Below are 23402 nucleotides of genomic sequence, written 5' to 3' on the forward strand. Positions count from 1 at the left end.
CCAATTGAAAATACGCGGGGAATAGTCCAACCTTTTATAGCCCTTGCAAGGTTTCTCCTTTCACCAACGTGTGACTCTCTTTTGCCTTCACACCCTCACATTACATTATAATAGCTTTTCCGATTTTACATCTTGTGATAATTTTCGCAATGTATAAGTTACGTACAATTAATAATTTTCACATGTTTAAGCAATTGATATCGCAATAAGGTACACAATAATATGCTAATATTGACTTACATTGCTTAGACACATACTCATAATTGAAGATGTATGGACTATATGTTGTCAAACTGTGATAAGAGTAGCATTCTATTGTCAAATTCGATATTTTTTTTTATAGAATTGATAAATATGGTCCTTAAACTTTTTTATTTTTATTTTTATTTTTATACTAATGATGGGAAATTTGAGCCTAAATAGCATTCATTGGACATTGAAGGCTGGTTCACTGCAGAGAACTCCTATTTGCTGATTATGCCGACCGTGCCAAATGGGGTGTATGTTAGTGTATGTGTGTGTGTATATAAATATCCATCATCCATGGACATGTGGGGTTGAGAAAGAGAAAGAGAGCGTGGTTAATATCATTTCTCTTCTCAGAACTGGTTGACAGCCTTGGGATCGAAGGCAGGGATTTTCATCATGGCATAGAAGAAGTAAACAAATATACAATCATCCGCCTGTAATTGCAGAGAGAGTGCAAAATAACATATAGCCTAGCTACAGAGAGAGAGAGAGAGAGAGAGAGAGAGAAAGAGAGAGAAGATTGAATTTAAAAAATAAAATAAAAAAGTGAGAGAGAGAGGTAAGGAGATGATATAACTACTCACGCTCTTTCTTTCTTTTCAAGGCTACTTTAATCAACACATGAGGATGTAAACTTGAAAGAGTAAAGAGGAAAACTCAGAAAAGTGGCTTGGCTTAGCTAAAAGCAAACCGAGCAAGGTATGTTGGTGTCACACCTGAATAACTGGGTTTTCTTTCTTTGAATTGAGTGATAGATTCTTGGAGCTAATTAGCTATAATTAGGTTTAATTTATTACTGCTTACCTTGGGATTTTCAAGCTTTTTCAAAAAAAAAAAAAAAAAAAAAAAAGACAATTATATCATTAACTATGGAGTCTGCAAATTTCCATCACCAACAACATCATCAGCTCCAAGAGAATCTTGTTGGGTCTTCTTCTTTAGCAGCTACTACCCCATCTTGCTATGCAGTTGGAACCAAGCCTGCTTGGACCCCTACTACCACTTTGTAAGTTTCTCTTTCCTCTCTCTCTCTCAGAAATTTAAATATTTAGTTAGCGAACATCGGGTTGTTCATATATACCTCATACATAGTACCATATTAGTAAAGGAAAATTTTAGAGAAGCTAGAATCTTTCTTTTCATCCTTTTCCTTTTTCGGTATTTGATGCTCATATCAGTGAGGAAGTACATGGTTAGAACTCGAATTTGCTTGCTTAGTTTATAGGTTCTTTATGAAGCTTTTTCTATCATGGAATATTTGATTTTAAATCTCAAAAAACAGATTTACTATGGATGAAATGTACACATTAATTGATCTCTGTTGATCTTGCACCAATATATTTTATGGAAAACTTTATGTTCGGCCTCTATAATTATAAATTCATCGTACTACAGCAGTTAACAAATGCAGAAGAAACTTAATTTATCACAATTTTGTTATTGATGATCCTATCTTTTTTAATGATTCAGTGTAATAGACTCTCTCCAGACATTTCGGGATTTTTCCTTTTCGTTTTACTTAAGTTTTTCATGATAACGTTAATTAAATGTTGCAGGAGCAGTAGTGGTAACTCATTACCAAATTCAAGCTTGGATACCCTCAACAGTTCCCTGGTTCCGGAATTGGGTTTTCACTGGCTTACTAATATTACTAGTGATCATCAATCTGCCCATGACCTTGTTTACATTAAAGAAGAGCTCTCATCATCATCCTCATTAGATCATCACAGTTCCTTCCCAAAATTAACAGAAATGCTGACGGCGGCCACGTCGAGCAGTAGCATTGATCATGACCAATATTTCCAATTCATTAAAAATGAGCAAAAAGATCAAATGATCATGAATGATCTCAGTGAGAAGCTCTTGCTCAAGACATTGTCTTCTAGATGCCAAATGAATAGTACTATTAATTCTCAGCATCATCAAATTCCACCATCAGCTAGAGATCACCATCAATTTTACTCAAATGATCATCATCATCTACTCCACAACTCTAATTTAATGGGAGTTGTGCCGTTGGCGATGCCTAGCAGATCAGCGGGGCACTTCAGCCAAATCTATCCGAGCATCAACGTTTCCAACTTGAACCGGTCGTTATCTTCGTCTACACTCTCGAGCTCTAGTTTGGACATGAACTTGCAGGCCATGGATCTATTAGGTGCTTCTGCAAGATTTAGTACTGGGGATAGTAGTAGTTTTAGTACTACGCCTACTAATTCACATGATACTCTTGGCTTATACAATGAAAGGCATAACTCGTTTGGTACTCTTGAACAGATGCACCAAGGAAAGGTATTCTTCTTCTAATTCTTTTTAGCAGCGACTAACTATTACCCTACTTAAACCTTCCTAGCTAATTCGATAATTAAAGATATTTTTTATTGTTAATCTACAGTACTATTAAAAACAAAGGTACTAATAGTACCCTTTAATTAGTCAAATGTTGTTTTTGTAATGTAATAACGTTCACACGTAACATTCTATCTTGTCTTTTCTTATATTATTAAAATAGTTGTTATTATGCTTAGTGGGACATTAATTGTTACCCTAAGTTAAAACCTTAAAACTGATTATGTTAGTCTTATGGGATTGTTATACATGTAGCGAAGCAACCTTGTAATAATTTGCTAAACAAATGAAGCAGAATCCAAAAGTTAAAACACTTTTTTTCTAAACATCTTTATTTTCTTATAGCACCAAAAGAACATTTAAGCACCTCTCCTTTTTGTAACATTGGGGGGTAGCTTCAACTTTATACAGTGTTTGCATCTTCTTTATCAGAAGGCTTTTCTTTCTTTCTTTCAGAGACTGGTTTTGGTGATCAACTAACATCTGATTATAACAGTCTTTACTCTTAATTAATTTAAAATTTTCAAATTAGGTATCGTCTTTCGACAATGAAATGACAGAAGTGAAGAGACCCGGCAGTTTGATTGAGCCAAAAGCAACTCAAGCAGCCGCACCAAAGAAATCGCGACTGGAGTCGCGCACTTCATGCCCACCCTTTAAGGTAATTTTATTCATCGTTATAGTAGCCAACTTCTAAAGCTGAGATTTTTTTTTTGCGAAAAACAAACAAAACCTGGAAATTATTTGCTTTATAATACAGGTTAGGAAGGAAAAATTAGGAGATAGGATCGCAGCTCTTCAGCAATTGGTAGCACCCTTCGGCAAGGTAATTTATTCTGTAAATACAATGAAAAAGAAAAACCTTTGTTTTCTCTGTTTATCTAAGTACAGGACTTAATTAGCAAATCTATACCATTTTACTGCAGACAGACACAGCATCTGTACTAATGGAGGCTATCGGATACATCAAATTCCTTCAAAACCAGGTCGAGGTACGTACTTGTGTGTTTTGTTTAATCCTAATTAAGGTTTGATTAATATGCTTTAATTATCCCAACTGTACTAAGTATATACGTTTAAGTTCTTCGTACGTATGGTACATTCATATATAATTAACCCTAGCAGCTAGGGTTTCTCAATTTTTGGCATTCTTTTGAAAGTTGAACCTTGCCTCTATGATCTCTCTTCTTTAAGTGAACTTTTCCGAGACTTATCTTATATAATACTAGATGGAGCTCATATATATATATATATATTATGTGTGTGTAATATAAAAATTTTAAAAAAAAAAAAAAAAACTATAATATGGAAGAGAGAGAGTAGCAGACGGAAATATTTACCACTATACTACAAAGATATGTTTTGATGACATGTGAATGAGGGAAGAGAAAAAAGCATCAAAAAAAAAATTTGCGCGAAATTACTTTAATGCCTATGAATTTTCTTTTTAATGTTTTCATTCATTTATGCATGAAAAGTATAATAACATTTTCCTTGATTTTTGAGTGACATAGTGTTCTATTAATAGGTAGTATATATAGATCGATACATATAAACATATCAAGAAGAATATACATAGGTAGTATATGTAAAATTGGCTCTTCTTCTTGGCAAGTTTTCTACATACATGCATACATATATATATATATATATATATATATATATATATATATATATATATATAGAAGGCCCTTAAGGGAAGGGATCCCTTTTTTTTTTTTTATATAAAAATGGGGATTAGTTGTGGGGTTCATACCACATCGAACTTTAACGATCCAAATCGTCTATTTTTTCAAGTTGAACCTCATAGATCATCCTTGCAAAATATTAGTCAAATTGGAAATATTTAAGACATTTAATTGGATTCAAATAAAGGAAAGAATACTTTGTTATATAAAAAACAATGAAATTTGATCTTGATAATTAAATAGGCAAATGATTTTGGATTGAGAATACAAAATAGATGGTTCGGATCGTTGAAATTCGATGTGAAGTGGACCCTACACCTAATCCCCCGTTTTTTTTTTTTTTTTTAAATAGGAATCCTTTTGCATAAAGAACCTGTATATATATATATATATATGGATCGCTCATACATACATACATACATATATAGGGGTGTGATATCCACACACCCCTTGTTAATTTCTGTCCGTTGATCTTCTTCATTCCATCCGACCTGACGGCCAAAAATTACAAGGGTGTGTGAAAAGTAAAAAAGGGTGTGTGGATATCACACCCCTATATATGTATGTATGTATGTATGTATGAGCGATCCATATTGTTTTGCAAATTAATCATGCAGTAGCAGTACACAAATGGTCTTGTCTCTGGTCTGTTCTTTTCATGCCCATGTGACTATTTGGATTGAACTAAACATGATATCAAGAAGAATATAAATGGGTCTCATCAATCTTCTAAAAGAACAAAAAATGAAACAACTTTTAGTCACTCGAAATATATTCCTCCTTTCGTGTCTGACTTAATCTTATCTTAATTTGGATTTAGGATCTAATTAAAGATCATGTTTTGTCATTCACTAATCACGACATTCACAGTATTACTCTGCATGCCTGATTGGTATATGTCACGGATTGAATCATGATAAAAAAAAAAGGGAAAGGAAAGGAAAGAAAGTGCGATTATTGAAACAAATTAATTCCTATTTGTAATGTTTCTTTCTTTTAATTTTACACGTTTTGTGCAGACATTAAGCGTCCCATACATGAAGTCGTCACGCAATAAGACCTCTAAAACAATATTACAAGGGGTAAGTAGTTAGGGTTTTCTTTAGAGTAATGTTATTCTTAAAACAATTTCATACCATATTTCTTTATCATCTTAGGTGGCAGATGAGTTGGACAAGCTACGTCATTTAATTTCAATTTTTTATTAATTAAAACACTTAATTAATAATCTTAGGTGGCAAATGAGTGGTACAAAAATATAGTAAGAATAACATTATTGTTTTCTTTATAATTTGGAGTTCATGTGAGTCTAATCTCACGATTAATCCCATATACTAACCCTGATTAAAATGCCTAAAAATGGTTGGAAACTAGTTTTTATTTTTGTTTTATAAGATTTTTTTTTGTTTTTCTTTAGACTTTTAGTCTTTGCCGTACACGTTTTTTTTTTTTTGTGAAAAATTGTTGCACAATATATTTCAGTGCTAGATAATTGTATATTTGTATTCATAATTTAGTTGAGATATTATATGACATCCTACTAATTAGTAATGATGATTAGGGCATGGCGGAGATCAATGGAAATGGAGAGACAAAGCGAGATCTCATAAGTAGAGGGCTCTGCCTCGTGCCATTGTCATGCATGTCTTATGTGACTGGTGATGTCGGCAGTGGTGGTGGCAGTGGCGGTGGTAGCTTTTGGCCAACTCCTAACTTTGGTGGAGGGACTTAAATTAATGCGTATGATTACATATGGTCAATATCATATAATCAAGTTAAAAGTCTTGGTCAACTAAATACTTGGCTATTCTTTTCAATAAGTGATTTACGCGCATTTTTTTTCCTTGCACAGTACCTTTGTTTATTTGTGGCAACGGATTCCATAAACCAAAAAAGAATCAAGGAATAAAACAAAGGTGTGCGAAAGAGGAGAAAATATGTGCGGAAGTCATTTCCCTCCTTGAAGCCGGATAAAAATGAAATCTTCGATCCCTTCTTAGTTTTATGGAGCAAATTTGGTCCTCGCCTTAAGCATTTATGGATGGACCAAGTTTGATCCATTGACAATTTATTTGTACCATTTATAGATCAAGCCTCCTCGGCCTTATTGATGTATGCAATTTATTGATGCTCAAAATAATATTTTATTTCAGTTTCACTAATAAAATAATAAAAGTTAATATTCTACTTCAATCCTTGGTACTTGGTAGCATCAATTAGGCCCCGAAGCTCCGTTCAGGTTTCGGGCTCCAGGTTTCTCCATCAAAGCCGCCCAACCCATTTTATATGTTTCCACCTCTTTACCCAATTTTAATATTCTTGATATATGTGGTACAGAGATCATTTACTATTTTTTTTTTTTAACAAACGATATTATGATCTATAATTAATGATTCCAGTAGATTGTCTTTATAGCATTTTTTCAATACTTCGGTTAGCGAACTGAGTTATATTTCATAAAGGGCTATCCATCATAATTTGGCTTAAATTCGTATTTGATGGGAATCAAACTTAAGAACTCTTATTTATAAGTGGAGATAAATATTACTAGATCATAATATTAAGTGATGATCACTATAGCATTTTCTCTTAATATTTGGTTTTTCTCTCAAAATTATTATTAGCACTATAATAATTAATATCAAACTTATTATCTACGGACTAGTAACGCTAGTAAGATTGTGGTAGGAGTATATATTGGTTGTCATATTTGAATTCTAAGAAGAAAACAAATCTACTTTCAAATGAGAGGCCGATAGTTTGTCCGTTTGCGAGGAGCCTCTTCAATCAATTCCAGCTAGCCTTCTATTATTTTACGATTCCCAAATTCCAAGGGAAGTTGGACATTTTAACATTTCATACAAATATTTGTCTGTTAGTTTTCAGATATTCAAAAAAGCCACACAATTTAGGTCCAATACTTTTTGAGCAAACGCTTCATCTGTATGAGAGATTTGTCAATGTAATTAGAACACAGAGTGATACATTATTGTCATTACATAAATAGTAAAATATGTGTGTTAAAAAGTTAATAACTTAAAAAATACAATTTTTTACCATTTATATAAAAATACATGGTATATCATTTGTGTTCCAGTCACAATAAAAAATTTCTTCATCCATGGATGTCTTATGGTTGCTGATATAGTTGGAGTTCCTAATTCTCGTGATTAGAGTGACAAATTAATTTATTGAGTTGTTAATATGTACTTCTTAGAATTTGTCTAATTTAATATAACTATAATATAGATTTGAGATTAATAGAAGTGATAATAATGTAATGTGAAATCAAACTAATCTATTAACAATCTTATAAATTGATTCACCACCTCTACTCGGCATATTATGATGTAATTTCTTTTTTTTTTTTATATATAGGCTTTTTGTCCTGTCGTGAACAAAAAGAAAACACAATTCATACACTTCAGCGGATCACTTATTTAATGGTGTAAGTTGCCTCTTAATTAATCGTTATTATTAAACTAATACTAGTGTACAATAATATTTTCCCGGTAAGTTGTTTCTTTTATTCCCCATTAATTTAATAACATTTCCATATTTAAAATATGCGACTCCTGCAATTCTGCCAATATTAAAATGGGTTTTTGTTATTATTTATTTCTTCATTTATTATGTCACATCCCAGACTCCAACCTCTCGGATATTGTCCGCTTTGGCATTCTGGGCCTGGACTATGTCGCAGCCACCCAGCTACCGCACGGTTTTGTTTTTGCAGGCCGTAGCCCCAAAAGGCCTCCTTCTAGGTAGGGATGGGAATATACATTTAAGGATCACTCCCCTGGGCGATGTGGGATGTCACAATCCACCCCCCTTAGGGGTCCGACGTCCTCGTCGGCACACCACGACCAGGGTTAGGCTCTGATACCAAATTTGTCACATCCCGGCCCGGGACGGATCACTTCCCGGGCCCGCTCCACCACCGTAGCACGATATTGTCTGTTTTGGGCTTACCATTCCCTCACGGTTTTGTTTTTGGGAACTCACGAGCAACTTTCCAGTGGGTCACCCATCATGGGATTGCTCTAGCCCCCTTCTCGCTTAACTTCGGAGTTCCTACGGAACCCGAAGCCAGTGAGCTCCCAAAAGGCCTCGTTCTAGGTAGGGATGAGAATATACATTTAAGGATCACTCCCCTGAGCGATGTGGGATGTCACATATTATATTAGCTTTGTTTTGAAACTAGACGGTGAAGTGAAGCCCGGAATAGGATTATCTCTTGAACAAATACTCGGGATTCCATGATAAATTAACATGGTCGTTGGATTTTGATCAAACGGTTACAAATAGAGGATTCTTTTAAAAAATTATAATAATTGTAATCGTTGGATCAAAATCTAACGATCCGTGTTGATGGACCATGAGGATCCGAGCATTTGCTCTGGAGAGGATCCTATTCCGTGAAGCCCACCGATTCCATTGACATGGACAAAGATTTTAATATAATTATATGATAAAAACCATGACTTGTGCGTTTGAATCAGCACACCAGCAGCACACGGTAATTAATTAAAGGGTTTTTGCCATGACGCCACGTCAAAACGAACTGCCAGCTTTTATTGACTATGCCAATTTTTTTTTTCTTCTTGTTATTTATATACCACCAATTAAAAAAAAAAAACGACATTGTTTAAATTGAAAAAAAAGAGTGGACTTGATTTTATAATGAGTTACCAAAATTTTTTAAACGTTAATCAATTCCAAAAATTTTAACATGCCTTTATTCATATTTGATCCCCTTGTCGGCTACGAAAATATTCTCATAATATTATAAAAAAAATCTTAAAACCATTAAAAAAAACTCAATAAAATAAAGCAATACAAGCTTTCATATGTGTGTATCATTTACCATATGTATTTTTTTCTCACCATTGTATCTATTATTATTAAATAAATTTAAATTTTAAGATCAGTGTCGTAGATAAACATAAATATTAAAATTTAATTCATTTCATGATAATAAGTAGGATAGTTAGCATTATCATCATTTAGAGATAGTTTTTAGAGTGCAAAGAGCACAACCTGGTAAACCAACGTCATAGTTAAGTGGTTATATACTTGAAAAAAAAAATTAACCACTTATATTTTAATATTTAATATACCTAATCGTGTCTCAGCACATTGAAAATTTTCTCCACTACTTGATGGTGGTGAAAGAATTTAAGATGGTCGAATCATTTATGATAACACATTATAATTTTGCTATTACTTTTGCCATTTGTTGCAACTCTAGGATGACAAAACCCCCGTTTTTATGGAATAATTAGTTAGGAAAATCACAGGTTCTATTTATGTTGGTGATCTCATCAAATATTTGATATGTGACGTTTGTTGCCATTTTTATATCCAAAAAAGGACAATCGTATTAGTATTACGTAAAAGGGAAAAAGAAAAAGGAAATATAACTGATATTTTCGAGGGAAAAAAAAACAGAATTTGATATTTTGAGGGAGAAATAGCATAAGACAAAGGTGGATCAAGATCCTCTCCTGATTTAAGGATGAGGAACTTCATGATTAAGGAATGTGGACCGTTTGATGAAAATCTAATAGTTATAATTATTATAATTTTAAAAGGACCCCTGTTTGTAGCCGTTGAATTTTCATCTAACTGCCCACACTCCTTGGTCATGAGGATCCTTATCAGGAGAGGATCCTGATCCGACAAAGGTGAACTTTCAATGTGATCGGTACACAGAGTGGTATATCAGGTGTTACATATGTGTGTTAAAAATTTAATAATTTAAAAAATAAAATTTCTCACCACTTTTATAAAAATATGTGATGTACCATTTATGTTCCGAACACATTAAAAATTTTCTCCAAACGAAAAGCCTTATCCATATCACCCCTGAAGAATGAACGCACGTGGCAGTCATGTAGGAATCTTGATCTCGTCGACCGCCGGCAGTGTTGCACCTCAGACCAAGCATTTATGTCATCCTACGCGCCCCGCCGCTACTTTCAGTCGGACCGGTATTATCCACTCCGCTCGAAAGTCGTTAATACCCTTTCCTCATTTAGTAAACCGCACTTTTTAATTAAAATTGAAGCTACAACAATTAATTAAATTGTTAAATTTCATCGATATTTTGCAAAATTAACCTCTAGAGATGACCTACAAAAGTGACAATTTGGATCATCACTCGACAAAACAAAAATTGTAAAAACGATCATAAGAAAGTAGGAGGAAAAAGTTCAACAAGAAGTAAAAATACTTCAGTGTGTTAAATATACTTGATGTTGAATCTTTTATCGTTAATTTTTTTTTAAACAGTTCAACAAGAAGTAAAAATACTTCAGTGTGTTAAATATACTTGATGTTGAATCTTTTATCGTTAATTTTTTTTTAAATAATTTTTTTTTTATACTTTAACTTGTTAGATTCGGTTTCTTTTGAATGTCTTGTTGTAAATTAACTATTTTTCCGTACGCTGAAGCATAATAAAAATTTCTGTTTGGATGAAAATGTTGCTAGCAATAGCATTGATTTAGAGTTGACAAACCAGCTCAAATACCACAAGGATAGAACCGTAATTTAAGGAAACGTACTTGATTCATGTTGTCCTCAAGCACTACAAGTACTTTTATTCTTCATTAATACAATCATTATACGGAGGAAGAAAAATCTCTTATCTTCTCGCCTTTCCTTTTTCTGCGATCCTCCTTCTCCCTAATTTTTCTCCAATTATTCCTCCTATTTTCTGCAACCCTAATAATCTCCAATTTCTTCATCCTCTCACTCCACTGATCATTTCTCTGTTTTTCTCCAGATCATTCGATCGCAATTTTTATTTTATTTTTCTGGATTCGGATCTTTGTTAATTTCAGGAGTTTAATTTCTGGATTTCGGAATCCTTGAAACTCCGTGGAGAATCGGTGAAGACGAGCTCCGGAAAACGGACGGCTAATAAAGCTTTTGATCGGTGATTAAAAAGGTCTGATCTTTTTTTATTAAAGAAAAAGTCTGATTTTTTGTTCTGGTCTTGTTTTTGGTGATTGATTATTATCTCTAACACTTCCAGCTGACTACGAGGTGTTAGAAATTTGAAAGAGAGTGAGTGAAAGACTGGATTTTTAATTTAGTTTTTACCATGTTAATTTACTAAATCATGATTTAATTACGAAAACATGATCTAATTCATACACTAATCAAACGTAAAATTTCCAGCTTTTTTATATATTTTCTCGGCAACCGGACAGCATATCTTTAATTTGTTTATTGTGTTGGATTTTGGAGAAGGTATATGATGGTGACTTTGCAAGGGCCGGTAATTTGCCCCACCGTTCGCGCAAAACAATCGGGGTTTGACACTCTGCCTGTGGTAGGCCCTTTGGTGAAGGCTAGGCTTGGATTCAGAGGGATCAGCGGCAGCATCACGAAGGCGGGTTTTTCTTCTCGCTCTCGAAATGCTAGAAAATGCTCACGAGTGCATTGCATTTTCAGTTCGTCGTCGGATGGCAACGGAAGCATGGCGGAGAATTTCAATGAAAATGATGAAGATTATGTCAACTCTAGCGTACTCGAAGCCGGTACGCTATTGATCAGTTTCCTCTTTTATGTAAACCGTTAACTCCGTCTTACAATTGAATTATGAATCTTTATAATTGAAATGCCAATGATCTGAAGCACCTGACTGAATGATTACAGTTTTGTAAAACTACTTGCATATTTGATGTATCCTGTGAACCGTTGAGTAATAAGTCTCTGCGTTTGGTTTTTGGTATAGTCGAGGTGAAGAGCGGAATTGATGGATTCATGATCAGAATGCGGGATGGTAGGCACATGAGGTGTGTCCATAACAATCCTCAGGGGGGCCATCTCCCCGATTATGCTCCGCATCCTGCAATTGTATTGAAGATGGAAGACGGGACCGGTCTTCTTCTCCCAATAATTGTTTGTATGTTATCGCGGACTAATAATTTCCAACATTACAAGTTTTCTATTTTGAAATTTACCTTAGAAAGTTATTTGAATTCGGGTTTGCCTTTGATTGCAGTGGAGATGCCTAGTGTGTTGCTCATGGCAGCGGTCCGCAATGTTCCTATTGTATGGTTTCTTTCTACATTGTCCTTCCATTTGAATTAAGATTTTGTTTTTCTGCGGTCGTCCAGCGGGCAAAATTAGGCCTTGCCAATATATTGGTTAATGTAGGAATATTCTAAAAATCTATAAATTTTTGGTATTTGGTTTGCAGGCTAGGCCAACTATGTATCAAGTGGTGAGGGAGATGATTGACAAGATGGGTTATGAGGTATGTCTGTGTCCTCCCCCTTGTACAATATGACAATGCTTGTTCATTAATGTACATTCTTCGTGATCCTTGATTGTTTTTGTTTGTTTTTGATCTCTGCAGGTACGACTTGTCAGAGTCACCAAGAGAGTGCATGAGGCGTATTTTGCTCAGTTATACCTCAGAAAGGCATATACCTTCACACTTCATAAGGCTTAATTTTTTTATTATAGTTAATTTTATTGTTACTATTCTTTGTCATTTGGGGTGGGGGAAAGCGGGGAGGGACTGAATTACTTCTGGAAAATCAAATTCTGAAGTTGCTTGGTTAGTGTATAGTGACACTGTGTTAGAAGTGATCACAGGCAGGTAGTGAGACAGAATGTGTCAGCTTCGACCTTCGGCCTTCAGATGCCATCAACATTGCTGTACGATGCAAGGTACATACTATGCTCTTAAGATCTACTTTCTGAATCCGTAGAAGTAGATTGCTTAAAATTCCTGCTAAAACTCTCTCAACTTTTAGAAATGTGGGAATATATAAAGTAATCTACAAGGGTAGATAGCTTTAAATGCTTAATACCCGTTTTGTGATCAACTGTATTCTTTCCACGTTCTGTGCAGGTTCCCATACAGGTCAACAAGTACCTGGCATACAGTGATGGAATGAGAGTTATTGAATCTGGAAAGTTCTCGACTCAGGGCCCTGCTTCAGATGGATTATTATTTACTGAACTGGATCGGTAAGTATTGAATCTCTTAGACATGGGTCTTATTTTCAATCTCGAAGAGATTGTTCCTGAGTTGAATGTAAGCCAACTGATCAGATAATGTAACGGTTGGTCTTGGAGCAGGTGAGTTGTAAAGGGAATTAAATCTGATCAGATGATGTAACTGGTTCTCTAGGTTGAACTTAAATGCATGTTCAGTCTTTAAGAAATTCATGTAGATAGGTGTTTGAATTTATGTGTATTTCAACCTGAGCAAGGTAGAACCTACCTCTAAATTTATCACAGTAAAATAGAGGAGTTAATTGAAACTTTATATGGTTTCAGGCCAAATGGTCAACCATGTGTTGAAACGAAGGAGTTTAATCTCGTGCGCAACATGCTTATTGCTGCAGTTGAGGAACGCTATAGAGATGCTGGTAAATATGTTTCGTCCGTTTAGTATTTTTGAGATCTTTCCTCTCCACGTACTCGTAACAGGCTTTCCCTTTTCGCCTATCAAAGTTCTGTGATTGTTGGTGCTCTTTCATTTGTGTTTGGTTGTGTTTGTATCAATGCTGTTGGAGCTTTTAAATCTTACATATATATTTTCATGCTCACTCACAGCTCAGTGGAGGGACAAGCTCCTCCAACTTCGTGCTAGAAAGAACTTGGCATGACAGGTAAGAAGCCCGCCCCAAACTAGTCGAAATTTTGAGTGTTACTGTAACTGCAAGCCGGATTGATGTCTCTTCATTTCTTCTTTTTTTTCAGAATCGCCCGTAGGTATTTAAAGTTGTACATAGACAGGATTCTTGGAAGTTTGATAAGCTCATCGGCTGCACCCGCAATCCGCAATCCGCCATGCATCTCTGCTCTTCTTATATATATATATATATATATATATATATATATATTTAATGTACAAAACCTGTGAATATTGTAAGCAATGATATGTATAATATCTAGACCGTAGATAAACTTACTCGCAATGTAATGGCACTTCTTGGTTTCTGCTATTATTCTGCCACTTAATTTGGAGTCCTTATTGCTGATGGCATGTGTGATTCCATGCCAACTTATACCATTTTGCTGAATGATGGTGATATCCACGCCCCTTATTTAACCTCTTACACACCATTCTCAATTTCGACCGTTGGATCAAACGAGCTGAAGAATTTCAAAGACATAATTAACAAGGTGTGTGGGAGGTAAAAAGTAGTGTCTCTTTACTCAATGGCATGCGTTACTTTGCTCCAAGAGCTTGTGATAAAAGCTCAAGATCATTGAACAAATCATCTGATCACGTCATCTATAAAATATTATGGTCAGCATCTCTAATGGAGATGTCAAAAGATAAATGTCAAATGTTAATTTGACGGCTGACGTGGTAATGTTGGACTTTTTTTTTTCTTTTCCCTAACCGATATGTTTTTTTGTTATAAATGATATTTGTTGGATCCATTTTAAAAAGAAATCAAATTAAAATAAATTTTCAAAGTCTATAATTGGTGCATTAACAGGATCCACAAAATAAAATAATTAAAAAATTATTTGACATCACATTTTCTCATATGTCAATCCACATAGGATTGAGATATTGGTTGAAGTTTGCTCCTACCTTCAAATTTGATTACATGACATTCCATTTCGAATTTAACATCTCATTTGAAGATGGTCTTATAAGCAAACTAATTCAGACGAGTGATGCATTCAATTATTGTCATCGTAATTAAAGTTGTTCCGAATATCACTTTACCAAAAAGGAAACGTAAAACGCAAGAAATTTAATTGGGGATGATTTTGGCCTAAAAATGGAAGACCATATTCTTTTATTCAGCAACACGCGTCATGATTTCTGCCGTTTTCTCTACCAAATCTACTTTTCTCATGACTCATGAGCATTTCCTCCACGGTAAAATTATTGCTGTTTCCCAAACACCGAGACCGCGAAAAGAAAGAGGAGGTCGTAACGCCGTTGTTAAATTCCCGCCAAGTCCGGCGCGCTTTATGCCGACGTGGCAGGCTCCACCAGTTGGATTAAAGTGGCGCGTATTTGAGACTTCCGAAACGGCACACATGTTACCAGAGAGTTTATCCGTTACCGACGTTTTCCCGTGGCCGTGAGGCGTTCTCCAATCGCCGTCATTTAATCAAACCAAATTATAACCTGATTAAAATTAAATCCCACGTTAATCTTGATTACAGAAATATCTTAAATTCGCCTCCTCCAGTGGCTCCAGACTCCTTCTCACTCCGAACCTTCGTCTAGCTCGGAGACGCTTTCTCACTCCAAGAATCGGAAATTCGGAAGAGGAAGTCTCTCGTCTGCGTCCGCCGCCGGTTTCGGCAGCTCTCGGAACGCCGCCATGTCGGGACCTCTTGATCGATTCGCCAGGCCTTGTGAGTTCCCGCCTTCTTTGACTGACTCCTATCTCTTCTTCTGTTCGTTAATTGCTTCCTATTTTCTTTAATTTTATGAAATTTAGATTGTGCTAATTGTGCTGGTTCTAGAGTTTTGGATTGGGGCGTTTGAAATTTTATCTTTGATGATAGCATTAGGGCTTGATGATGGTAATTTTGTTGACGTTGATTAGGTTTTGAGGGGTTCTCGAGCCACGACGAAAGGAGGGAAAGGAAGTCGGATTTTGAGAACTCGGAGGAGGAGAGGAGGTCTGGAATTGGTAGGAATTTGAAGAAGAAAGCAATTAATGCGTCTACAAAATTCAGACGTTCCCTCAAGAAGAAGAGGAGGAAGAGTGGCGGTGGTAGTAGTTGTAGGCTGTCCACTTCTGTTTCGATTGAGGATGTAAGGGACGCCGAGGAGCTACGAGCTGTTGACGCATTTCGGCAGGCCCTTATCTCGGAAGACTTGCTGCCTCCAAGACATGATGACTATCATATGTTGTTGAGGTTGCTAATTTTCCCAAGAAATATTTTTTATTTTCCTGCGAACAAGATTCGATATGGGAAGTTTGATTTTGCTGTTTCCTTTTTAAGATTTAATGAGAATTTATTTGTTGCAGATTTTTGACAGCAAGGAAGTTCGATATCGAGAAAGCAAAGCACATGTGGGCCAATATGATTCAGTGGAGGAAAGATTTTGGTACTGATACAATTTTGGAGGTAAATTTACCAAACAATTCTGCTTGCATTTTCTTGCTCTGCAATGCATATTTAGAAAAATGATTAATGTTGTTGATGTGCCACCCATCGGCTGAAATAAAACTCACATCCTTGTTTCTTCTAGGATTTTGAGTTCGGTGAGTTGAGTGAAGTTCGAAAGCACTACCCTCAGTTTTATCATGGTGTTGACAAGGAGGGAAGACCTGTTTACTTTGAAAGGTTGGGGAAAGTTGATCCCAACAGGCTTATGCAAGTGACTTCTTTGGAACGGTATGTGAGATACCATGTGCAGGAGTATGAAAGGAGTTTTGCCATTAAGTTTCCTGCTTGCTCTATTGCTGCAAAGAGACATATAGATTCAAGTACAACAATTTTAGATGTTCAAGGCGTGGTATGCTTTCACTTGACATGATACTCCTCAAGTGTTTGTTGAATTTTTATTGTTTTGCAAAAAATATAAAAAATGCTACTTTAACATTTCCATGTTGCTTCTTTCAGGGTCTTAAAAACTTTACTAAGTCTGCACGAGATCTCACAGAGCGGCTGCAGAAGATTGATAGTGACAACTATCCTGAGGCATGAGGACTCTATATATATCCTTTCAATAATTGATCACTTTCAGTGCGTGGCGATTCTATTTAAATCCATATGAAGCATATCTTCTAATATTAAAATTTCATCTGTGCAGACGCTTTGCCGAATGTTAATAATCAATGCTAGTTACGCTTTTAGGAAGGTGCTCTGGCCTACAGTTAAAGCATTCCTCGATGCCAGAACAACCAGCAAAATTCATGTATGGTTAATGACACCCAAGGTTTGATGTTACCATTGACTGAAGTTATCAATGGGGTCAACTGATATTGTTATATTTTTGCAGGTTCTGGGTAACAAGTACCAGAGCAAATTGCTTGAAATAATCGATGCAAGGTGATTGATGCTCTCTATTTTTTGGTGGGTCCATGAGTTGGTTATCATTCTGTTTTCATAACTTTTAACTGTGGAAACAATTTGGTTCTATTCAGTGAGTTGCCAGAATTTATGGGTGGTAGCTGTACCTGTTCCGATCAGGGAGGTTGTATGTCCTCTGATAAAGGGCCATGGAATGACCCAAACATACTGAAGGTTGTGTTAGATGGGTTGTTATTTTTGCTTCACTTTCTCTTCTTCGTTCTGCTTGCAACCGTACTATTGTATGGCTTGAAAATAATGTTCTTTGCTTGCAGATGGTACTTAATGGTGAAACACAATGTTTCAGACAAATAGTTACAATTTCAAACAGTGAAGGGGGGATAATTGCTTTTGATAAGCCACACAATCCTATGGTATGGACTGTTAGACCATCATGCTATGTCTACATAAAAAGCCTTTTTTTTGTGTATAGTATTTTTGGAATTAAATCAAAGTTTTTCTCAGATAAGAAGTAGTGATACTTCTACCGCAGAGTCTGGATCTGAAGTGGAAGAAATGGGTTCACCTAAAGCAACTAGGAACTACTTACAACCTAAGTTGACTCCTGTTTGTGAAGAAGTAAGTGCTGTGTTTGACAAACATCTGTTATTTGAGAATGATTAGCAACATATGCAACTGAAGAACCAATCTTTCTATTTTTGTATGGCATTGGCCTTACTGAACACACATATATTCTGCAATAAATTGTCATCTCATTTCATTGACATTTTGAACTCGTAGTTGATATGCTTCAATGCTGTTTTAGGCCAGGGTAGTTGGCAAAGCAAGCGGTGCTACTGCCTTGTCGGAGTACGATGAACAGGTTCCGATGGTTGACAAGGCTGTGGATATGGGATGGAAGAAACCAGCATTACAACAAGCACTGCTTGCTTCTGGAGGTTGGAAAGTCTAGTTACACTTCTACCTTACCGTGTAATTACAACTTGTTTTATAGTTAGCAGAGATAATGTTTACAAACCCCATGCTACTACTAGAGTTAAAGTTAATATTATTTTGTTACAAATTCATAGTTGATTTAATTGATCAATTGGAATACATCGCAGGGGCATCTTCTCCACAATCTGTGGGGAAAACAACTGATGGAATGCTTGCTAATATCTGGACTATGCTTGTGCCATTCTTTGTAACCCTTGTTTTGCTAATCCGATCTTTTTCACTGCGGGCAACTAAGAAACTCCAAAACTCTGTTTCTGATTCTGCCCACAACATTCCTGACCTAACCAATGAGTCAACTGCCGTGGAGGAATTCCGGCCCCCATCACCTGCACCAGGGTTATCCAGGGAAAACCTTCTCTCATCTGCTTTGAAGAAGCTTGGTGAGCTTGAGGAGAAGGTAGATATGCTGCGAGAAAAGCCTCTTGAGATGCCTTACGAGAAAGTGGAGCTACTGAATGCAGCTGTTTATCGTGTAGATGCGCTAGAATCAGAGTTAATTGCAACAAAAAAGGTAAAAAATTTCCCTCATTTGATGGTCACGTCGTTGTGCCAATTTTGCAACAGTAGGGATATGTTGCCTTTGTCTCTTAGCTTTGAAAATGTAGATATACATTTATTTCTCTTATGGGTTTCAGAATTCCCAGATGCAGTTAGGTTAATTGTTTTTTTTTATTCCTCTTTGTAAGTTACACATACATGCCCATCTTTCTATATTTGCATTCCGTTACTCGATAAGCAAAATTCATCTATGTTTGTCCTTGCATTTTCGATCATTTGATGACTCGATTGTGATTGTAAGTTTCTTCCTGATTAGGCTCTGCATGAGGCTTTAATGAGGCAGGAAGAACTTCTTGAATACATAGACAGGCAAGAACAGGCCAAGCTTCAGGTTAGTGAACGATTTGCGCGTAAATTGAATCATCTGAAATTGAAGCATTTAATCAATGCCGGCTTTTCTATTTTTATTTTCTGTTGCGCTTGAAACTGAATTGTGCTTGTTCTCTGAAACAGAAAAACCGGTCATGCTGCTGGTGAAGACAATCACTGCTTCAAGAGTAGTCGCGTGTGGTATATTTCGTGTCATGCTTTCCTTGTATATGCTGAATTGTGCTGCTTCTCTAAAACTGAATTGTGCTTGTTTCTGTTTGTATAATGTATTGTACAACATTCCTCAATGTCTTCTCTATCAAACTTTTTGTTTGTGCATTATTATTTTAATATGCCATTTGTTTTGTCTATCAGTGTTAATTACGCCACGTGACCGTATTTCTACACTACTCCACGTAGATTGGTGGTGGATTGGTATACCACGTAGCCGTATTTCGCAACCTTAGGTATTGCTTTGAATTATTGGGCCTTAAGATCCAAATGATGCAAAAATATCACCAGTGGTTTAAGGCCCAAGTTTTATAGCCTATTGTATTGAGATGCTAGAGGATGGATGTGGAATATAAATATATGAAAAAGGAGGATTGATTTATTTGATTGAAAACGTGACGATGTATTTATTCCAGAAGGATCCTCGTTGGATTCTCTTTGTGAGGATCTTGGGAATCTTCCTATCATATTCGGTCATTGTACATTGTGCGGTCATAAATCATTATAATTTTTTTTATTTAAAATTGAATATAAACAGTACATGATAAAAATTAGTTGCACAAAGAGAATTCAGCAAGAATCCCCACTTGTATTTATTTATTTAAGAGTCTTTTTCCTCCAAAACCTAGGAAATAAGGAGCCTTCGTTTCATATGTTTGATTGATATGGGATTTGATTTTGTGGACACGACGGATCCTTACCCTTGATTTGATTTTTTTATACTTCCATTTTATTTACACACACACAGAGACACCAACGACCAGCTTTCAATTTGTCGGACATCCACACACAATTATTTGTTTTTCTCAAATTAGGGCCAGCATATATTTTCTTATTGAATAAATTCATGTAATGAATGTTGTAACTTTGTAAGTAAAGTTATGCTTCACATACATACATACATACATATATATGTATGTGTGTTAGGGTAGACATGCTTTTGACATACATTTTGACACCAATTTTGTAGGGCCCATTCGTAATGTATTTTAATGATTTGAATGGTCAATATTTTAGGTTATCATTCATAGATTATTCAAAAGAATTAGACAATCCAAACCATTAAGACATTAATTTGTAGCGAAGAAAATTGACAAATACTGTTCTGCAAAGAATACTAAATTTAATCTAAAAGATCATATAGTTTTGGATTTGGGTGATTTTTGGTAGACATGATCTTTGAGTAAAGACATAAAAGATAGATGGCTTGTATCATTGAAATACATTTCAGAGTGGACCCCATAAAAACATATGTCAAAGTTTGTCAAAAACGCGTCTCCAAATTTTATGAGAAATTTATTATACATAGTCGTTAAATACATGTATTTATACAATTAAGTACATAGAAAAAAATAGAAATATCTTTCAAGACACGTATTGAAATAAAACTTGGTTGTTGTATTGTACATCCGCATCCATAATTGTTTCTAAGAATCTCGAGCATAAGGTACTATGATGAATATGTTGGGTGGACTTATTGTGGTAACTATCGTTTTGTCAAATGTAGCAAAACACAATTTGGCTTTTCATATGGCCTAGTGAATTCTGACGGACATCCATCAACACCTACCACATACCCTAAGTCAAGCCGGCAATCAATCCCCCTCTGCCAGGGGAATAATAATAGCCTAGAGATTTTTGTCGAAAAAATTTCTGTGAAATCTGTCAGAAAAACATCTAATTTCACCAAGGTATTTTGTTCTAAAATCTTCAAATTAAAAGATAGTGTCAGTGTCATGGTATGCTACTAGGCCGACTCTGTAACCTTGAAATTTTCACCCGCTGAACTGGAATGCCAAAGTCACTGTAGCTTCTCAAAGTCTTGTAATCAAGATTTGTTCATGTAAACAGCTTAGTTAAGCAACAATCTTCCACATAAACTATTCCGAATACAAAATTAACATTTGTATTAACATGAAATTAACACAAATATTATTTGTAATATTTATTGGCACAACATGGAACAGTAATTACATTACGGAACAGTAACTGTAATCATGTTCAGGAATCACGTACCAAACATCACATCTTTGACATGGCTTTGGGTTGTATAGAACAACGTCCTTCTTCTCGTCCTTCTTCTCATCCTTCTTCTCAGCCTGCGGAGGACCGATACTCACAACCGGAGCATTTTTTCTTAATTTCCTCACCTTCTTGATAATCTTGACTGGATCGGCATCCCCAGTTACCGTCACCGTCTTTTTTGACGGGTCGAGGACAATGGAAGTTACCCCTTCTACCGTTGCAATCAACTTCATCACCTTTTTCCTGCACTTTGGACACATCAGTTCCACTGACACCACAGTTTTCTGCAGCAAGAAACAAAAAGTAACGGTCACATTTGATTGTACTTCTGTGCTCAGAAATGATAAGTTCTGAACCATTGCAGGGTTTCAGTGAAGGACTCCACGAAAATGGTTAGTCAATAACTAACTAATAGCAGACGATAAAACAAAAACAGATGATGCAAACAAGATAATCGACTGGATATATGGAGGATGAGAGATAAAAAAAACCTTCGACATGATCTTGATTAAGAATCTGCAAGCGACAATGATCGAGATCAAAACTAGAGAAAGCTAATAACGAAAGAATGACTGAACAGAAAGAAGCTATATATAAAATGTTGTCTCAGGCCCTCTATATATTTAGTATGAGTATGCTTTCAGCACTGAGGGCCTCGGGTACAAAATGACTCTGTCAGTAGTTGGCTAGAAGTAAATGCCGATCAGAGAGGTGTATAATTGGGTCACCTCCGCCCTCCAAAATGCAATCAATGCAGAATTTACATGTGCGGGGCCACACGCACATCCCTTGCTAGGCAAAAACACATACTTTCCACATTGCCCATCTTCACCCAGTCAATCTCCAAAGAAATCAAAGTTAAATGATGCAAATGTACCACAATTGCGGATAAAATCTAACGAGCTTTGCCCATTCAACTGATCCCATTGAAGGTGAATTAAGAAACTGATTTCCATTTCTATATCCCAAGAAATTGTGTAATGTCAGGTCTTCATCAATTTTCTGGAGACATCCTTAGCTAAAACCTCATTAGTAGGTATTCCGGCAATCAGTTTCTCAATTCACCTTTAGTGGGGTCGGTTAAATGGGCAAACTTTACCCACTTCTCAAACCCTACTTATTCCTTCTTGCTCGTACTCGAATCATCAACTTTCACACACAAGCAGACAGACACACACAAGTGTGAGAGAGAGAGAGAGAGAGACCTATAGGCTGCCGAGGAGCTCATTGTTCAGCTCATGATTTAGCAAACCCACGGTTTATATTCGAGATAAATTCGTTTGGTTCCATTGTTCACAACTGTAGGATATCAAAGAATATATCACCACAAATAATGAAAATTTTTGATAAATATATAAAATAAAAACTATCAGGAAGCAAGAGTAATAAAAAAACTCTGATATGTAAAACATAAGGAGATTAGATTACAGCTTATGCGAAAAAATTGCATAATTGAACTTTAGACCATTGGTTTGAAAATTCAGAGAAACACCATTGTTTCCTGTTTCAGTACCACAATATGAAAATGTAGCTGGGGTAGTTAATAGGCCATGTGGGCTTTGATGAAACACTGAACTTAGTTGATAAATCACTTTCCCTGTAGGGCCCAGAAATTATTTCATCAGTTTTTCCTAATATCCAATTAAACTTCCATCCATCTTACAACAACGTGTTTTATCACGTCTCTTCTTCCCTCATTAATCTCCATTAACTTTATCAGTGCAGTGTGACAATATGTAAGTACTAAACCCACATGCCATGTTTATGTTTAAACAATTACAAACTTGCATTATATATGCATAACTCAATCTAAAGTAACTGCGTACAAAGGAAATACAGAAATAATGGCCAAAAGCCAAAAAGTCTACATACAAATACAATTACAACAACCATTATTTACAGAAAAAGTCTACATATAATTCCAAAAGTATCATTTTGGAAGCGGTGGCATCATTTGGCAGCTACAAGATATCTGAATTTGGATTCGTTTGGGGTGTGATTTAA

General features: G+C 35.7%; 4 protein-coding genes across 7 annotated transcripts; 3 read left to right on the forward strand and 1 right to left on the reverse strand.

The window, feature by feature from the left end:
• The first annotated feature begins 870 nt into the window (after positions 1-870).
• On the forward strand, positions 871-6414 carry LOC137718589 (transcription factor bHLH110-like). The gene is made up of 7 exons (XM_068458142.1): positions 871-1255; positions 1806-2541; positions 3131-3259; positions 3359-3424; positions 3525-3590; positions 5306-5368; positions 5848-6414. The coding sequence occupies exons 1-7, from the start codon at positions 1119-1121 to the stop codon at positions 6016-6018; spliced, it is 1368 nt and encodes a 455-aa protein (XP_068314243.1). The 5' UTR covers positions 871-1118; the 3' UTR covers positions 6019-6414.
• A 4484-nt stretch (positions 6415-10898) lies between these two features.
• LOC137738837 (bifunctional nuclease 1-like) lies at positions 10899-14263 on the forward strand. 4 transcript variants are annotated; one of them, XM_068478332.1, is made up of 12 exons: positions 10899-11241; positions 11544-11646; positions 11689-11836; positions 12034-12204; positions 12304-12353; positions 12502-12558; positions 12661-12726; positions 12903-12977; positions 13162-13280; positions 13593-13684; positions 13872-13927; positions 14019-14263. In XM_068478332.1, exons 2-11 carry the CDS (start codon positions 11551-11553, stop codon positions 13922-13924), a joined length of 927 nt encoding a protein of 308 aa, XP_068334433.1. In that variant the 5' UTR covers positions 10899-11241; positions 11544-11550; the 3' UTR covers positions 13925-13927; positions 14019-14263. The 4 variants fall into 4 exon arrangements, with proteins under 4 accessions (XP_068334433.1, XP_068334426.1, XP_068334419.1 ...); XM_068478325.1 differs by having other exon boundaries at positions 10900-11241; positions 11547-11646; XM_068478318.1 differs by having other exon boundaries at positions 10900-11241; positions 11544-11836.
• A 1087-nt stretch (positions 14264-15350) lies between these two features.
• Positions 15351-19513, forward strand: LOC137736334 (phosphatidylinositol/phosphatidylcholine transfer protein SFH8-like). Its single transcript, XM_068475621.1, has 14 exons — positions 15351-15647; positions 15842-16157; positions 16271-16370; positions 16495-16761; positions 16869-16946; positions 17059-17163; positions 17248-17297; positions 17393-17492; positions 17594-17692; positions 17784-17897; positions 18085-18217; positions 18383-18786; positions 19090-19164; positions 19287-19513. The coding sequence occupies exons 1-14, from the start codon at positions 15614-15616 to the stop codon at positions 19308-19310; spliced, it is 1899 nt and encodes a 632-aa protein (XP_068331722.1). The 5' UTR covers positions 15351-15613; the 3' UTR covers positions 19311-19513.
• Positions 19514-21195: 1682 nt separating this feature from the next.
• Positions 21196-22762, reverse strand: LOC137717083 (heavy metal-associated isoprenylated plant protein 2-like). The gene is made up of 3 exons (XM_068456396.1): positions 22604-22762; positions 21890-21914; positions 21196-21682 (listed from the first exon to the last, which is right to left on the reverse strand). Exons 1-3 carry the CDS (start codon positions 22624-22626, stop codon positions 21344-21346), a joined length of 387 nt encoding a protein of 128 aa, XP_068312497.1. The 5' UTR covers positions 22627-22762; the 3' UTR covers positions 21196-21343.
• Between the last annotated feature and the right edge of the window lie 640 nt (positions 22763-23402).

The sequence above is a fragment of the Pyrus communis genome, chromosome 1 (assembly GCF_963583255.1).
Source record: "Pyrus communis chromosome 1, drPyrComm1.1, whole genome shotgun sequence".
Classification (NCBI taxonomy): domain Eukaryota; kingdom Viridiplantae; phylum Streptophyta; class Magnoliopsida; order Rosales; family Rosaceae; genus Pyrus; species Pyrus communis.

Coding starts and splice junctions, on each gene's coding strand:
- LOC137718589 (XM_068458142.1), top strand. CDS start 1,119: ATGGAGTCTGCAAATTTCCATCACCAACAACATCATCAGCTCCAAGAG. Junction 1,256..1,805: donor TGGACCCCTACTACCACTTT/GTAAGTTTCTCT, acceptor TAAATGTTGCAG/GAGCAGTAGTGGTAACTCAT. Junction 2,542..3,130: donor AACAGATGCACCAAGGAAAG/GTATTCTTCTTC, acceptor TTTTCAAATTAG/GTATCGTCTTTCGACAATGA.
- LOC137738837 (XM_068478318.1), top strand. CDS start 11,551: ATGATGGTGACTTTGCAAGGGCCGGTAATTTGCCCCACCGTTCGCGCA. Junction 12,978..13,161: donor ACATTGCTGTACGATGCAAG/GTACATACTATG, acceptor CGTTCTGTGCAG/GTTCCCATACAGGTCAACAA. Junction 13,281..13,592: donor TTATTTACTGAACTGGATCG/GTAAGTATTGAA, acceptor ATATGGTTTCAG/GCCAAATGGTCAACCATGTG.
- LOC137736334 (XM_068475621.1), top strand. CDS start 15,614: ATGTCGGGACCTCTTGATCGATTCGCCAGGCCTT. Junction 15,648..15,841: donor TGATCGATTCGCCAGGCCTT/GTGAGTTCCCGC, acceptor GACGTTGATTAG/GTTTTGAGGGGTTCTCGAGC. Junction 17,164..17,247: donor GAACAACCAGCAAAATTCAT/GTATGGTTAATG, acceptor ATATTTTTGCAG/GTTCTGGGTAACAAGTACCA.
- LOC137717083 (XM_068456396.1), bottom strand. CDS start 22,626: ATGAGCTCCTCGGCAGCCTATAG. Junction 21,915..22,603: donor AGCTCCTCGGCAGCCTATAG/GTCTCTCTCTCT, acceptor TGTCGCTTGCAG/ATTCTTAATCAAGATCATGT. Junction 21,683..21,889: donor TAATCAAGATCATGTCGAAG/GTTTTTTTTATC, acceptor TTCTTGCTGCAG/AAAACTGTGGTGTCAGTGGA.